Source organism: Sorex fumeus, unplaced genomic scaffold (genome assembly GCF_029834395.1).
Source record: "Sorex fumeus unplaced genomic scaffold, SorFum_2.1 ptg000061l, whole genome shotgun sequence".
Lineage (NCBI taxonomy): Eukaryota > Metazoa > Chordata > Mammalia > Eulipotyphla > Soricidae > Sorex > Sorex fumeus.
Window position 1 is genome coordinate 9493056 of NW_026606118.1, and position 17972 is coordinate 9511027.

At 39.7% G+C, this 17972-nt stretch overlaps 1 protein-coding gene across 1 annotated transcript in view; it reads left to right on the top strand.

Moving 5' to 3' along the window:
* The first annotated feature begins 10334 nt into the window (after positions 1-10334).
* Positions 10335-17972, top strand: part of IPCEF1 (interaction protein for cytohesin exchange factors 1) — a 110798-nt gene continuing 103160 nt past the window's right edge. The window contains exon 1 of the mRNA XM_056126315.1: positions 10335-10394. Within this exon, the coding sequence (XP_055982290.1) occupies positions 10335-10394 (60 nt within the window). The remainder of the gene's footprint in view (positions 10395-17972) is intronic.

Sequence of the window (17972 nt, forward strand, 5' to 3'; positions counted from 1 at the left end):
CAGTAGGGCGTTTGCCTTGCATGCAGCCAGCCTGGCTGACCGCGTTCAATTCTTCCGCACCTCTCGGAGAGCCCGGCAAGCTACCGAGAGTATCTTTCCCCACGGCAAAGCCTGGCAAGCTACCCGTGACATATTCAATATGTCAAACATAGTAACAACAAGTCTCAAAATGGAGACGTTACTGGGCCCCCTTGAGCGAATCGATGAACAACTGGAGGAGAGTGACAGTGACAGTGATGACCTTTCCTTATACTGCCATATCAATCACTACTCTAGGTAGAGATTATCATGTTAATCAAGTAAAAATTTCCACATCTTAAAAAATGTATAACCAGAGTGTTGGAACTGATTACCAATGTGATGACTCAAAGACTAACTTATCATCCATGCAGTTCCTTTTAGACTATTTTCTCTGTAACATGTACCCTGCTTCTCCTTGGACCTGGATGCAAGCGGCTTCTGTTATTCTGAGTGGGGAACTTTATATGGCTCTTTCTATTTATGGCTCTTTCTCATTTCATGAGCCATCTTCTACTCCTCGGCTCCATCAACCCGGCCCTCCTTGTGTGTCTATTTAGCTGTTATTTTTGTCTCACAGCCATCAGCATCTCGGTGGCTCTGCTTAATGTTGCTCTTAAGCATTTCTTCCAGCTGCTTTTCGGTGGTTTCCCTACGTTATCTTTCCATTCAGAAAATTAGTTCAATTTTCTCCTGTCATTTTCTCTAAATAAAATGTTGCACAGGAGACCTGTTTGGATGCTAGGTAGTTTAACTTTTGACCTAATCAGATCTCCAATTACAGTTCATTTCTACTAAACTAACTTTTACTGGGTTGGAGCGATAGCACAGCGGGTAGGGCGTTCGCCTAACAAGTGGCCAACATGGCCGACCCGAGTTCGATTCCTCCGCCCCTCTCGGAGAGCCCGGCAAGCCACCCGTGATGTATTCGATATGCCAAACACAGTAACAACAAAGTCTCCAATGGAGACGTTACTGTGCCCGCTCGAGCAAATCGACGATCAACGGGAGGGCCTTTATCTTTTATCTTTTAACTTTTACTGAGCTGTGTGTTGAAAACGTGGTGTTGGAATACATAGATGAGCTTGCCGTCTGGTTGGCGGGTAGGGTGACAATTTTGATCTACTTTGGTGTGCCCTGGTCTGATAGTTATCACCAATGTTTGTATAGTCAATGGTAGTACTAAAACTTCACAGAAACCTAGATACTTGAAATTTTGCTACATTTAGGAGAACAGCATTGCACGTTGAGTCCTTTAAGTTAGCATTCTTTTGTTTCCTCTGAAGGAAACCACGGCATTTTCCAAGCAAAAGCTTCACACAGAACCAATAGTATTAGCTCGCTGGATTCTGTTGGTTGACCCCCTAAGTCTCTCCATCTTCACAGACACAACACCTGCTCTTTCTCTTGCTCACTGTCCTCTTTCTTTGCACCCATGTCTCTTCAAATCACTTGCCACATACAACCAGAGCGAACGCCTTAAATGTGAATCAGATTATGCTTTCATGTCTGCTCACACCTGTTCAATAACTTCCTGTTGCTTTAGGACAAAGCTCATACTTTCAAACATAGCTTCCTTTGGGGGTGTGGGTGGGGACTGGGTGTTATGCCTGGCTGTGTTCAGGAGCTACTTATGACTTTGTGCTCAAGGCCCCTTCTTGGTTGTGCTTAGGGGACCCTATGTGATGCCAGTGATCAAATCACGTTGGGTGCGGGCTAGGCAAATGCTTTAGCCTCTATACTCTCTCTTCAGCCTTTACAAACACGCATCACTAAGCTTTGAATGATGTGACCCATCTAAACTTGGTAATTGCTCCTCTGTATCAGATTTCTTTATGCCCAGTTCTTTGTCTTTTAAGGCTTTGCTCTTATCAACTCATGGGGTACCTTCCCTGATTTCTCATTCTCCCAAAGGTATAACTGACCTTGTTTAATTCTCTGCCTTCTCAAGCCTTGAAGCAGCGAGAGAGTTTACTTGCCATCTAACCTGTCTTTTGAAGATTTGTGCACTTGTTGAAATAAAAACCATAATTTACCAAATTGTCACGTGAAAAAGAATGAGAAATTTAGGATCCCAGTCACAGTTTTTTGGGAAATCTCCAACAAAATTATTAGATTCAATAAAACCCTTTAACCATCTTCAAGCATTCATCTCTATAACTAGAACTTTATTGTTCAAGGGCTTTATGTGCTCCACACTGTGATGATAACAAAGTACTATACACTAAATTAGTATTGTTTTGTTTTCTCTTGTTTTTCTTAATTAAATACATAAAATTGAAAAAGAAATTATTTGCACATCTAAATTTTAAAGACATGGTTGAGAGGTTTCTCTTTTTTTAAATGTTTTAGTTAAGAAAGGGAAATAGCATTAATTTAAAGATGAGATGACTCAAGGGTGTGGGGTGTGGAATGTGATACAATTTCTTTTACTGCTTTACATTTACATTGTGTTTGACCAAGAGCTCTCGAACATTTTTGATTTTGGGGATAGCTCTCATGGGGAAAAGTGTCAGCATTATCTCCCATCAAAACTTTGGCAGTGTTTTCTTTTAAATAAAAGTTACTTCATTAAAAGATTGCCTGAAAATTAAATGTCAAGTGGAGACATTTTCCCGAAACAAGAGCTCTTGCACATAAATCATGGTTATTCTGCCCTGTTTTACCTGATGAAGACAAGCTCATTAGATGTGGATGGACATGTACTCCCAGCACTGTGGTTAAGTTATCTGCTTGTGCCTGGATTTTTAGCCATGCGCTCATGGGTCTCAGAGCAAAAACTAATTCATTTTATGCTTGCTTCACAAGAAAAGCCTGCATCACTTGCTGGCATAACATGCACTGTTGAATATTCTGTGCAGTGAGCTGCTCAGAAGGGTTTCTTTCAGCTCCCTGGGAATCTTTCCTACACCATGCTCCATCTTTGTGGACCTCAGAGATGTGGAAATCATTAGGAAGGAAGTGAGGAGCTTGTTTTGTTTCTTTACATTTATGATCAAATAAAAAGAGTTGAGAATGTGACAATTTGTTTTTTCTATTGTGTGACTGTGTTGTTTAGTGTGCCATTGCTGCTGAGCACAGAGCACTCTGAAGGTTGTTCATCATATTTGCTATCCCAACTAGGCTCTGTAAAGAAGCACATGGTGCCACCTGGGAACAGATTACAGAGGAAGGATGAAAGGTCCTCTTCATCTACCACTGCCACAGTACATGACCTTCCTCCCAATCCATGCATTATTTTTTTCTGGGACTTTGGCTAATTAGTTTTTGGAGGACATGATCAAATAGGGTAATGGAGAAAGCTACTGTGGTTTTTGAGGAAAAATGTTTATTTTTGTTTGTTTATTGGGTCACAACCTAGTTTTGCACAGGACTTATTCTTGCTTCTACGCTCAGGGATCACTCCTGGTGGGGATCAGGGGACCATATGGGATGCAAAGAAAGTGCCTTACCCTTCACACTGTTTCTCCAGCCCCAAAGCAAGTATTTTTTGATAGTAGAAAATTGGTAAGAGTCCATTTTGCATTCAAGAATAAGCCAAAGGCAGATTCTCTGGGAAGATCCAAATTTAATGTTAGTCAATCCCAGAGACTTTGTTATTTATTAATTTATTTATTTATAGTAAAGTATAATAATTTACAAAGTTACTCATGGTTGAGTTTGAGACATACAATACTGCAGCACTGATCCCACCATCGGGGTCAACTTCTCTTCCCAGGTCCCCACCCATATGTATATATATACACCTATTCATCCCCTACCCCCATCACTGCTTCCTTCCAACCTGTCCTCTTGATAAGTACTTTTCTAAGTTCAGTTTTTCAATTTTGGGTCTCTGGATTTCAGCATTGACTCTGTGGTTTGGATATTTGGCTCTTCATTCCTTAACATCACCTTTGTACCTTAATCCCCCGATCTGGCCCCCACTGCTTCTCATTTGTGTCTTCTCTTCTTCCACTCCACTCTTTATTTCCTTCTTTTCCCTATCCTCCAGGGTCAAGGCTGATCTGGGCATTCCCCTTTTGTACATTGCGTCCCCTTATCCAATTATTCTAATTACTACACATATGTTATGTCATCCTGTGTTTATCCTTTTTCTAGCTTACTTCGTTTAACATAATGTCTTGCAGTTACTTTCAGCACAGCGGTAGGGCGTTTGCCTTACAAGCGGCCAACATGGCCGACCCGAGTTCGATTCCTCCGCCCCTCTCGGAGAGCCCGGCAAGCTACCGAGAGTATTCGATATGCCAGACACAGTAACAACAATGGAGACGTTACTGGGCCTGCTCGAGCAAATTGCAGGAAATACAATGATTTTATTTTTGTATTCTTTATAACTGTGTAGTGTTCTGCTATGTATATATATCACATCTTCATGATCCATGTATGTGTCATTGGGCAATTAGGTTGATTCCAAGTCTTGGCTACTATATTGAGTGTTGCAATGAATAATGGTATGTATGTGTTCTTTTTTTTAGTAAAATTTTTACTGTCCTGAGGATAGATACCAAAAAGTGGAATTGCTATGTCTTATGGGAACTCATTTTTGAATTTACTGAGTACCCTCCATACTGTTTTCCACAGGGATTGGACCAGATAACATTCCTACCAGCAGTGGAGGAGGTTTCTTCTTTCACCATACCCCTGCCAACAAAGATTGTTCCAAGCATTTTGATATGTGCTATTCTTGCTGGCATAAGATAACATCTAACTCTTTTCTTGATTTGAATGTAACTAATTTGAGCATTTTTTTATGTGCCTGTGGTTATCTCTTGGTCTTTCTTAGAGAAGTGAATGCTTATTTCCTCTCCCTTTTTTTGATGATACTTTAGGATATTTTGTTGTTCTTGATGTTTGTGAGTACTTTATAGATCCTGGGTACCAACGCTTTATCTGAAGAGCTGAGTGTGAATATTTTCTCATGCTCATGTTTCCTTTGCCATACAGAAAGTTTCAAGTTTGATCTCATCCCATTTCTTTAGTTTTGATTCTATAGCTTTTGCTAATGACATTATATCACTGGAGACTCCCTTGAGATCAGGTCTTGGGGCGTTCTGCCTCTCTTTTGCATTGTCTCTCAATATACTTTATAGAATACAGTGTGATCTCAATGTCTTTGATCCACTTTGAGTTGAAATTTGTGTAGGGTGTGCAATATGGATTCAGCTTTAATTTCTTGTATGTGGTTATCCAATTCTTCCAACACTGTTTGTCAAAAGTGCTAGTATTTCATCTCATGCTCTCAGCCCCTTTGCAAAAATTTAGCTGACCAATTACAGAGACTTTATGTATGTGTTGGTTTAGGTAAGACATCTATTGAATCAAATTTTATGTTGTTAAAATTCATGGTGTTATTTACTGAAGGAAGTATTTTAATTTTGATTATGAATAATCAAACAAAAATATGGTGTCATAGAGATTGGTTGAATCTCTGCTATCCCAAGCACTAATAAGTCATTGTAGGAAGTAAAAACTAATAAAAAACAGTCAATGTCTTGGTTAAAATTTGATCAAGTGCTCACTATATTATACATTGAGCTAGGTACTAAATGCTGAAGTCTTGGCTTGTTCAAGAACATCAAGTTTATTTTGAAGTCTTAGCTAATCCTTGAATCTAAGTTGCAGTCATTGAGCAACAGATGCAATAAAAGTGATTTGATCAACTTTAGTGCGGGTAGCACTAATGGAGGTGATTGAACAAATGTTGTATAGTGGAGAAAGGGCATATTTTTGATGACACAAAAAAATTCTGATTCAGATCATTGGGATGGGTAGTGTTAGCACAACGTGTGTCCTATAGTGCACCATACAGATATAAGAATGTTATTTATTTCAGAGCTATCAGCAAAGCATTGTGGGAGCACAGAGGTTAGAAGAAGCACAGCAAGATACTCACATAATAAGCTCTGGAGTCTAATTGGACTGCATCTCAGTTGGCTTTGCTGCTAGTTATGCATGACCAGAGGGCAAGTATTTAGCCACACCAAATTAAGTTCTTCATTTGTGGAAGTTAAAAATAGTATGTACTATTGATCTCTTGGACATAATATAAATCAGTTGTTATAGTGAGTAAATATTAATAATGAGTGAACATAAGATTATTTTAAGAGCTAATGGCCTTCTAAAGTCAAGAAGCCATCATGGATGAGGTGACCTTTGACCTGTCTGAAGGAATGAGTAAGCAACAACTGGGTAAAAGTGGGTTGGTGGGAGAGAATAAAGTATTTGAAAGTGTGGGGTTGGTAAACCGGCTCATATTCCTAAAGAACAGGAAAATGATTAGGATGGCAGGAGAGGAAAGGACCAGAAATTTTGATGGTGTCTTTACATCATCATGGGAAGAGATTCCTCATTGGATTGTGATTTTAAGATAGAAAGTAGTAAATGAACAAACATGATGACGCCTCAGTATCTGTATTGCAAACCATAATGTCCAAAAGGAGAGGGAGAAAGAAGAAAAGAGAGGCAAGCTTCATGGAGGGTTAGGAGGGAGGGTGTTGCAGGAGGGAAACTGGGACATTGGCGGTGGGAAATGTACGCTGGTGAAGGGATGGGTGTTGGAACATTGTGTAACTGAAACCCAATCATGAACAGCTTTGTAACTGTATATCTCATGGTGATGGATTAAAAATCAAAGCAAAATTAGTTTTTATTTACTGATGGTTCTGTGAGCTCACACTTGGACATTGTGTCCTGCTACATATGTAAAACAATGAACGACAAACAGAAACATGGAAAACCAGAAGTCAGGTTGAGAAATGAGGCTGTCATCTGTGTCAGAAATGAGAAGCAGCAAACGTGACAGCAGCAGTGGGCCTGGTGAGCACTTCCTTTGGAGGCAGGAAGTGGTCGCCTTCTGCTCCAGGTTAACAGGGTAAGAGCCAGGCTCCTCTAAGGTGAAGAGAGTGCCCTTTGCTTTTTGATGACGGTGGTGAAAAAAAGCCTTCCCAACTTGTGAAGGTGCTAATCAGAAAGGAACAGTTGTCAAACCACTGCCTGAAATGACACTGTTGGCTCCTTGATGTATCGGAAGGAGCCATAGATAGGGAGGAGATAGTGGTATCTTCTCAACAACACAACCAGCTAAAACAGTAGCTGGACGGTCTCTTGAGATAATTGGTAGGCTGAATCGACACACTTATGGAGGAAATTCCAGATGCTAAAAAAGAATCATGAGCACCAGGGAGAGTGAGAGTGAGAGGTAAAAACAAAATGAAGGGAAAGGGAGAGAGAGAGGGCATAAAACCAGTGTCCCCATAATTTTGTGACCTTAAAATTTCACACCACAGAGACTGGCCCACATTCAAAAGAACAAAAGCAACCTGTGTTGGTGTGGATGTGGTGAGAAAGGGACCCTCCTTCACTGCTGGTGGGAATGCCGACTGGTTCAACCCTTTTAGAAAACTGTATGGACGACTCTCAAAAAATTAGAAATTGAGCTCCCATTTGACCCAGCAATACCACTCCTGGGAATATACCCCGGAGAGGCCAAAAAGTATAGTTGAAGTGACATCTGCACTTGTTTGTTCATTGCAGCACTGTTTACAGTAGCTAGACTATGGAAAAAACCTGAGTGCCCGAGAACAAATGACTGGTTAAAGAAACTTTGGTACATCTACAGAATGGAGTACTATGTAGCAGTTAGAAAAAATGAAGTCATGAAATTTACATACAAGTGGTACTACATGAAAAATATTGTGCTAAACGAAATGAGTCAGAAAGAGAGGGACAGACATAGAAAGATTGCGTTCATCTGGGTACATAAGGTAACAAAATAAGAGACTAATCCCCGAGAACAGCTGTGATAAATATCAGGTTGTTCACTCCATGGCTTAGAGGCCAGCCGCACACTCTAGGGGTAAAGACAGCTCAGATAGAAAAGGGAGCACCAAATAAAGGGTGCTGGGAAGATCTGCCCAGGATGGGAGATGCCTGCTGAAAGTAATCTATGGACCAAACATGATTGCCACCCAATATCTCTTCTGCAGACCACAGCACCCAAAAGGAGAGAGAGAACAAAAGGGAGTGCCCTGACACAGAGGCAGGGTGGGATGGGGGATGGGGGGGTCGGAGGGATACTGGGATTGGTGGGGGTGGAGAATGGGCACCATTGGTGGGATGGGTACTTGATAATTGCATAACTGAAACCCAAGCACAACAACTTGTAAGTCTACAACTGTACCTCATGGTGTTTCCCTAATAAAAAAAAATTTAAAAAAATTTTAAAACACTTAAAACATGCTAGTGATCATAGATTGTAAGATAAAATATCTTTATTTTTCATGAAATAAATGTATAAAAGTCTATTTTTGATAGTGATATAAACATTTTGGACAGTACAATGTGAAACAGTGAGTTTTCAGCCAAATGATGGAGAATTGAGCTGTCATGTGACCCAGCAATTCAGCTTCTAGGTATTTACTCCTGGGACAAAAAAGCCATTATTTAAAAGGACACCACTATATATTGCAGCATTTGATACAATAGCTAATATATGGAATCAGCTTAGGTGTACAAGAACAGACAGTGTGTTATGAAGGTGTGGTACGTATACACAATAGAAAGCTTCAAAGAACAATGAAATCATTTAGTTTGCTGAAACATGGATGGAACTGGAAAATGTCATGTTAAATGAAGTAAGCCAGAAGAAAGACAAACACATGTGAGATCATGCAATGTTCTAAAGGAAGGATCCCTAGATGTTTCTTGGCCCAGTGTGTAGGGAAGAGGATAGAGGAGGAAAGAAATCAAGGACCAAGAGTTAGATGGAAGCAATTGGGAGCAGGGACCAAGGGGATCCAAGTACATCAGTGATGTACAGGAGTGGTACAGCTAAATATCTAAACCATAGAGTCAACAACAATGAAATCAAGAGACCCAAACGTTAACAACCAAACTTAGAAAGGACAGGAAGGGAATGACAAAGGGAAGGGATGCATTGGGAGACACAGTTGAATTTCTACTTGGTATCAAGAGGGCACATTGGAGTTGGGAGAGGGTATGGAGGGGAGGAGAAACTGTAAACAGTGGTGGCGAGAAGTTGACACTGGTGGAGGGTTTGGTGCTGCAATAGTGCATGTCTAAAACTCAATTATGAATAACTTTGTAAATCACGGTACTTTAATAAAAAATCATGGTCATGGTCATCCTGTTGTTCATCGATTTGCTTGAACGGGCCCAGTAACGTCTCAATCATGAGACTTGTTACTGTGTTTGGCATATCCAGTACTTCACGGGTAGCTTGCCAGGCTCTGCCGTGCGGGCGAGATACTCTCGGTAGCTTGCTGGGCTCTCCAAGAGGGGCGGAGGAATCGAACTCGGGTCGGCCATGTTGGCTGCATGCAAGGCAAATGCCCTACCACTGTGCTATCGCTCCAGCAATAAAAAGTACACATTAAAAAATTAAAACACATTCAAAGGAATGAACTTGAAGCTGGAGAAATAGTACAGAAGGTAAGGTGCTTTCTTGCATGAGGTAGACACAAGTTTGTTCCCTGGCACCAGAGGTTCCCTTAGAAAAGTCCTTGAATAGAGTCATGAATAAAACTTGAGCACAGTCCTGAGCGTGACCCAAACCACACCCTTGCCCCCTCTCAAAAGAATGAACAAATCTTAATTTAAATGTGGTATAGTATACACATGGACTGGAGAGATAGCACAGCAGGTAGGGTGTCTGTTTTGCACATGGCTGACCTGAGTTCCATTCCTCTGTCCCTCTTGGAGAGCCTGGCCAGCTACCAAGAGTATCTCGCCTGCATGGTAGAGACTGTCAAGCTCCTTGTGGCATATTCGATATGCCAAACCCAGTAACAACAAGTCTCACAATGGAGATGTTACTGGTGCCCACTCGAGCAAACTGATGAACAATGGGAGGACAGTGCTATAGTATACACATATTAAAGGAAGGATTGTAGACAGGGTGCTTGAAAGTCAATTTGGGAGTATCTACAACACTAAAGAAGCACAGGGCCCAAGACTCTATAATCCACTCAGATTAATGCTTCAGTACAGAGAAATAAAATGTCCATATGCACAATGCATCTTGTTCATTGCAGTAATGTTGAGGTAGCACAAGAGAACTTCAGTAAATAGATGGATGAACTATGGCATTTTCATTTACTGCGGGTTTATACAGCATGGGGAATGAAATAGAGGTACATGGAAAAAACGTTCCCAAAACATAGAGTACACAATTAAATATCTCTGTTTTTGCTATTGTCCATGGTATTGTTAAAATTGAGTGTCAATACTATGGCTGCATGGAAATGATTAACATCATTTTCAGTTTGGTATAACCAGAAGTGGACAGGAAGGGAATGGCAAAGGGCATTGATGCATTGGGAGACACAGTTGTACTTCTACTTGATTATCCGAAGGTAATCTGAAAAATAAGATTCAAAGGAAGGAAGAGAGAAATCTATGCTTAGCGGGTCAGATTATAGGTGATATTTTGTTGTACAACTGCTTTCCGATTTCAACACCTCATGTTCAGTATGTTCGTATCTGTATTTTTCTGTAGCACTGGTAGTAAGACAGAGAATGTGATTCAAGGAACCCGTGGCCATCTCTCCTTTGGTACTCTGCTATTCTGATCGCATGAAAGTTTACAATGCTATCTTTATTTCTTTATTTCCCATTTATCTCCATTCTGGTTCTAGCTTAATACAATGATGGTGCTTTTCTTGCAGACATTGCTAACGATGGTTTTCCAAAAGCCGATAGTTTCAGGTTATTTGGACCTACTTTTCTCTCTCTTTTTAAAAATACTTTTAAATTATAAAACCGTGATTTACAAAGTTATTGATGGTTGTATTTGAGGCACATGGTATTTCAATGCCAATCCCACCACCAGTGTCAACTTCTCTCCACCAGTATTCCCATATTCTGTTCCCCCATCCTTCCCCCTCCACTGCCTGTCTGCTTCACAGACACATTACAAAGTTCTGGTGGATGCAGCTTAGATCTCATGTTCTCAATGTTGTTGAGTCTATGCTTTGGATATATGGCTATACCACTCTCCCTTATCACCAGTAGAACTGCAGCCCCTACCCCTGTTTGCCCATTACTTCCCGGTTTCTCCTCCTTTCTCACCTGCTTTAATTTCATTCTTTCTCTGTCCTCTTTCTGGACTCTGGGATCAAGGGTGATGTAGGAATTCCCCCCTTCACAAAAATACATTTCCTTATCCAGTATTCTGCATAACATAGATAAGTGAGATGATCTTTCATACATCTGTGTATGTCTTTCTTTTTTGGCTTCCTTTACTCATCATGATATCTTCCAGTTCTAACCAAGTTGCAGCAAACTGCATGATTTCATTGTTCCTAGCAGCTGCATAGTATTCTATTGTATATATAGACCACATCTTCATAACCCATTCATCTTTCATTAGACACTTGGGTTGATCCCATATCTTAATTACTATACTAAGTGCAGCAATGAATAATAGTGTGCTTGTATCCTTTTGAATGAATGTTTTTAAGTCCTGGGATAGATCCCCCAAAGTGGAATTGCTGGGTCATATGGCAGTTCAATTCTTAGTTTATTGGGAACCCTTCATATGGTTTTCCACACGGGTTGAACCAGACAACATCCCCACCAGCAGTGGATGAGAGCTCACTCTTCATCACATTCCTACCAACACAGATTGTTCCTATTCTATTTTTGATATGTATCGTTCTTGCTGGTATGAGATGGTATCTCATTGTCATCTTGATTTGGATTTCTCTAATAATAAGTGATGATGAACATTTTTTCATGTGCTAACTGGCCATCCACTTGTCTTCCTCTCTCAGAAGTGCCTGTTCATTTCCTCTCCCCATTTCTTGGTAGGGTTTTGAATTTTTTTGTTGATCTTTGTAAATCCTTTATATATCCTGGATATCAACACTTTATCTGATGTGTTTAATGTATTTCTCTCTCATTCAGTTAGCTGTCTTTCAGTTTTAGTTAATGTTTCTTTTTCCTTGTAGTAGCTCTTTTAATTTTATGTAGCCCATATAGCACAGCGGGTAGGGCGTTTGCTTTGCACGCGGTCGACCAGGATTTGATTCCTCTGTCCCTCTTGGAGAGCCCAGCAAGATACCGAGAGTATCTCGCCTGCACAGCAAAGGCTGGCAAGCTACCTGTAATGTATTCAATATGCCAAAAACAGTAACAAAAAGTCTCACAATTTGTTGTGAAACTTACTGGTGCCCGCTCGAGCAAATCGATGAACAACGGGAGGACAGTGCTACAGTGATACAGCCCATTTATTTAATTTTCATTTTCTTGCCTTTTCTAGTAGTATTGCATCATTGAAGATGGCTTTCATGTCCAAATTTTGAAGCATTCTACCTATATTTTCCTAGTGTACTTCTCGTTTCTGGTCTCCAGGACCTGCATTTCTCTTGAGTGTCTCCCTCCTTTCCAAGATAACCTGATCCTGATTTGAGTTTTTCATTGGCCGTTCTGTCTAGACTCCTGGATAGTATCTTCTACTGTTTCTGAATGTCAGTTTGCCCTTGCAGATGCTGACTTCAGCCCTTGGTTGTTCTATACACTTACTGAGGATCTCACCCAAAATCAAGGCTTCTGTCCTTTACATTCTGATGGTTTCCAATTTTACATCTTTATTCAAGATTTTCTTCCAATCTGGAGACTCTTGAATAAACATACTGAGCATTTCCACTTATATGACTCAGATATACCTTAAATTCAAGATGTTTGCTGTTGAATATATGTATTTCCAACTGTGTTTTCTGTGTTGCTGCCATCTATTCTGTTACTTAAGCTGAAATGCCAGGATTTCCCCCCCTTTCTATTCTGCATCTTCTTCCTCTTCTCTGCCACCCTCCCCAGTGCTCTTTTCTTTGGATCCTTTCTGCCAGCTCCCCTTTTTTCTATTTGTATTAATTTATCATTACTCAAGTAGCATTGCAACACTATTCTCAATAGCCACAATCTGGAAACACCCTGAGTGTCCCCAAACAGATGACTTTTAAAGTGTTTGAATGAATTTTCATAATCTCGTTGAAACTATTGTCCATGTACAGAATGGACTACTATACAACCACCAGGAAAAAGAAGTCAGAAATTCACATATAAATGGATGGACATGGAGAGTATGCTGAATAAAATTAGTCAAAAGGAGAGGGACAGATATAAAACGATTGAACTCACTTGTGGGATATGAGAAAACCATCGTATGAGACTAATACCCAATGATAGTGGAAACAAGGCCCAGTAGGAATGATCCGTGGTAGGAAGCTTGCCACATGTGGTGATGGGCGGAGGGCAGCTAGGATAGAGAAGGGACCACTATGACAAAGACAGTCAGAAATCATCAGTCAGGACAAGAACTGCCAGCTTCTTTTATCCCCTCTCTGTCTTTCATCCATTTCCTACTTCTCATTCTTTTTTCTTCAACCTCTTTCATTTTATTTATTTTTAAAAACTCTTATGATTTAATTATTTTGTTCTTATAAACTAAGGTCATTTCATATATCAAGGTTATATTGGAGAAAATTCAACAGTCTTTTTTTAAAAAACAAACTTATCAAAAGACAAGAATAATTTGACGAGAAGTATGTGTTTTTGATAACAGAAAATTAAAAGACAGTTCTATATTTCAAATTATTTGGGGATGACAGACCTCTTTTATATGCAAAAAGTTCCACTGTACAAAGCTTCCCGTCAAACTCTGGCTTTTGCTTTCCTGTCCTTCCTCTTTCATACCAGTGATTTCAAGAAAAAAACCATGAATGTCATCTACTTTGTGAAATTTATTGTTAAAGTGGACATTTAAATGTTAACAGCTGCTTCTGTGACTTTGGGGAAAATATTGAACCTCCAGTTCCTCTTCTATAATGGGAGAATATTAATAGCACCCGAGCTATAAATATAAAAACTCAATTCAGGTATTTGTGAGAAATTCAGAACAAGGCAAGAGGTGAACAAATTTTAGATATACTTGCTACAAAGGGAACTAAAGACATTGGTGGTACCTCACTGGCACTTTGGTGGTAAATGTAATAATTTTATACAATAAAATTAAATGCAATAAAATTAAACAAAATTATTCGATATACCTAAAATATAATAAAAAATTCTAAACGGGGAGAGATAATACAGGGGTAAAGGTGCTTGTTTTGCATATGACCAACCCCAATTTCATCCCCGGCACCACATATGGTCCCCCAGGCATTTCTGGTAGAAGCTATTGGCACGTCTGGGTGTGACCTCAAAACTCAAACCAAAAATGAGAGTAAAAAAGATAACTATGTTTCCTAGCTGGTCATTGTTGATATGATTATTAGAATATCTATTATCTGTCTATTATTGACGACTAGATGTTTTCTTTTCATATAAACTTATTAGATATTTAAGGTAGGTAGCTTTCTGAAATGAGCAAGTATTTCTAAAAAGATCACAGGCAAGATTTTAGTAATTAAAAGTTTAAAACTTGATCTGTGAAGATGACGCAAGGCTTTGGTTCTCCACTATAAAGCTTTTAAAGCTTTGCTAAGTAGAGTTCTGAGACCTTATAGTCCATGCAGTATAGCTCTTCGGGTCTCTGTTACCAGAGACCCAAGCAACACTGCACCCCTGAACCCTGGCATTTAATTACCTGCCTTGTTGGAATCTACAACAAGGAGTGGCCATTGCACCCATTAAGCATTTCTTGGGAGGGCTACCATCCCATGAAAGTATTTAAAAGTTCCCTTTATGAGTTCAATTTAATTTTCCAGGAACAGAAAAAGATTTACAGAGAAACATTCTTAATCTATGAGTTGTGTGCTAGAGTTGACTTGGTAAAAAAAAAGTAATTATTTTTACCTTTGTGTGCAATGGAGGAATATAAAATTGATGAATAAAAATACAATGAATAAAAAATAATAAAAATACAAGCCAGTGGACATTGATAATAGGACCAAAGTTACATGAGGAGAATGGATTTCAGGAGGGAGGTAATATGAGTATGTTTGAAAACATGAACTATTCAGACTATTTTGTGGTTGCTTCTTAAGATATTAATAGCTGGAAATTAACAACAAAGTGAGGATTTATGCCACAGAAATCAGGTCAGAACTAAACCATCTATTACAATATCAGTATATAATTTTGCTAAAGACTTTGATCATTACAAAGTATGATATAATGAAAACCCATATCACTGAAATTTAATGTGTTTAATATATTATGTGGCAAATTCTACTGGCAAAACTGAACAACTAAACAGGAAGTCTATTTATTAGCTACTACTCTGTAACTGGGTGTTAAAATCATCACTTGACACTTATGTTAGACTTTTTGATTTTTGCTATCTTCCATGTGCTTTTGAATTTAGTCATCGAAAAGGTGACATAAAATAGCCTCCCTCAATAAAAAGGAAATAGCTTTATATTCAAACTGCAGAGTCAGTAACAATGGAAGAAGGAGATCCAAACCACAGCAACCAAACTTTAAAATGATCCTGTTGGGGGCTGGAGCAATAGCACAGCGGGTAGGGTGTTTGCCTTGCATGCGGCCAACCCGGGTTGGATTCCCAGCATCCCATATGGTCCCCTGAGCACTTCCAGGGGTAATTCCTGAGCGCAGAGCCAGGAGTAACCCCTGTGCATTGCCGGGTGTGACCCAAAAAGCAAAAATAAATAAAATGAGCCTGTTAAAAAGGGAGGCTGGATTGTGGCGTTGGGTAGGAAGGAACCTAGGGACACTAGTGGAAAAAACTTTGACACTGGTGGTAGGGATTGGTGCTGGAAGGTCACTGTCACTATCACTGTCATCCTGTTGTTCGTTGAGTTGCTTGAGCGGGTGCCAGTAATGTCTCTATCTGTCCCTGCCCTGAGGTTTTAGCAGCCTCGCCTCTCGTCTTTCCCAACTCTGCCATACTGGAGGCTCCTTCAGGGTCAGGGGAATGAGTCTCGTCACTGTTACTGTTTTTGGCATATCAAATACTCCACGGGGAGCTTGCCAGGCTCTGCCATAGAATGCCTAAAACTCAATTATGAATGACTTTATAAACAATAGTGTCTTAATTGAAAAACCAATCTCATAAATTAAAAAACAAAGTTACCCCAAATTTTAGGATCAAATAAGGCAATTTTCACCTGTCCATTAATTTCTGTTTTAGCTACAGGATGCCAATGAGAAGAAGTTTTATTAGGTTTGGGATATTTGGTATGAGAAAAATTAACTCATGAGGCTCTGGATATTTATTACAATAAGTAAAAGGTCTTTTTTTTTTTTTAAAAAAACTGTCTCATAAATGGCTGAGGGGTGGCTTTTTTTTTTAACTCAACTTGTGAAAAAGCCACATATAAGACTGTTTTGAAACAGACAAATTTTCAGGTTCCACTTCCTGTTGTGAGAACTGAAATGAATCTCAAACTCAAGTTCTCAAGAATGTTTTCATTCTCTCTTGTTAACCAATTTGGTTTTAAATTCATGTACAACTAATGAAACTGAAACTTGAAACTCCATGCAATATTTTTTTTATCTATAACACACCGTCTGTTTCAACCGTTTGAACAGTTATAATAAACCTTATTATTATCTGGAAAAGTTCTATTTGATGAGACTAATTGAGCTACTCTCTATCCTCTCTATCCCCCCAATCAAATTTGAATATCATTTTTGCCTCTGTTAATAGTGCTCACTATTTAAAATAGTGCTGCTTAGACTCTTCACTTCTCCTCCAGCATAGATGCAAGAATCTAGCATACACCAAGTCTGGTTTTGAGTGAAATTGAGAGGGAACCAATCCACTGTTTGATTTGGATGGGGAAACTTGAGACTCCCCATTTACTCCCAGGAATTATTCATAAGGAAACAGTGAAGGGTTCTCACTGATGAGAGCTTGAATGAGGGCTGCCTCTCCACAAATCATACAGCTGTTTTTTCTCGAGTCTCCTTCCTTTTTAAGTTTTCACTGCAGAAATTTAACATAATATTTTTCACGTCTTTGTTTTGGTAGATCAAAATGAGTCTCTACCACCTTAACTTTACCTCTGGAAGATCCACCTTAACCTTCACCATCAATTGTTTTCTTTATCTCCATTTTGCCATCCCTGCTGGTAATCACTAATTGGCTACTAATTGGTCTTTTAGTCCAAAAGTTTATTTTTGGCTTATTTAATTTATCTGTTTATCTGTCAATAGGTTTCTCTGGGTTGAAACGATAGCACAGCGGGTAGGGCATTTACCTTGCACACTGCCAACCCGGGTTCAATTCCTCCGTCCCTCTCGGAGAGCCCAGCAAGCTACTGAGAGTATCCCCCCCCCCCCCCCCCCCCCCCGGCAGAGACTGTCAGTGTATCCGATGGGTGTATTCGATATGCCAAAAACAGTAACAACAAGTCTCACAATGGAGACGTTACTGGTGCTCACTCGAGGAAATCGATGAACAACAGGATGACAGTGCTACAGTGCTATAGGTTTCTCTATACATACCAGATGAATGAAATCATAAAGTGTCTTTCTCCATCTGTCTTATTTCACTCAGCGTATGGCCCTCTAAGTCCATTCATATTGGTGCAAATTCTTCCTTTTACAATATCTTTCCCGGGAAGGAATTAGTGCGACTTCATCTTTTCACTGAAGACCAGACTCCTCTAGAGCTACTAGTCCTCAGCCCCTTTTTCTCCCTGTCTTCCTGTATCTCAGTTTGACATAACTACTTCCTGGGGACCCTAAAACACTAGGCTTCCTCAGACCATTCTCACTTTCTCAGGTTACTCAATCTCTTATTTGATTTTGGTCCTGGCATTCCTGGGCCAAGTTATATCTGTCCAAATAATACATGCATATGAGCTGAAATCTTTTGTTAATTAGATTTTACTGATTTAAGTTAACCTATCAAAAAAGATCCCTGGAGATGATTTGTGGGAATGATGGGAACTTTAAAATAAGTGGCAGGTATTGTGTGGAAAATATTTTGTGAAGTGGCGGGGGGGGGGGGGTGGGGGTGGGGC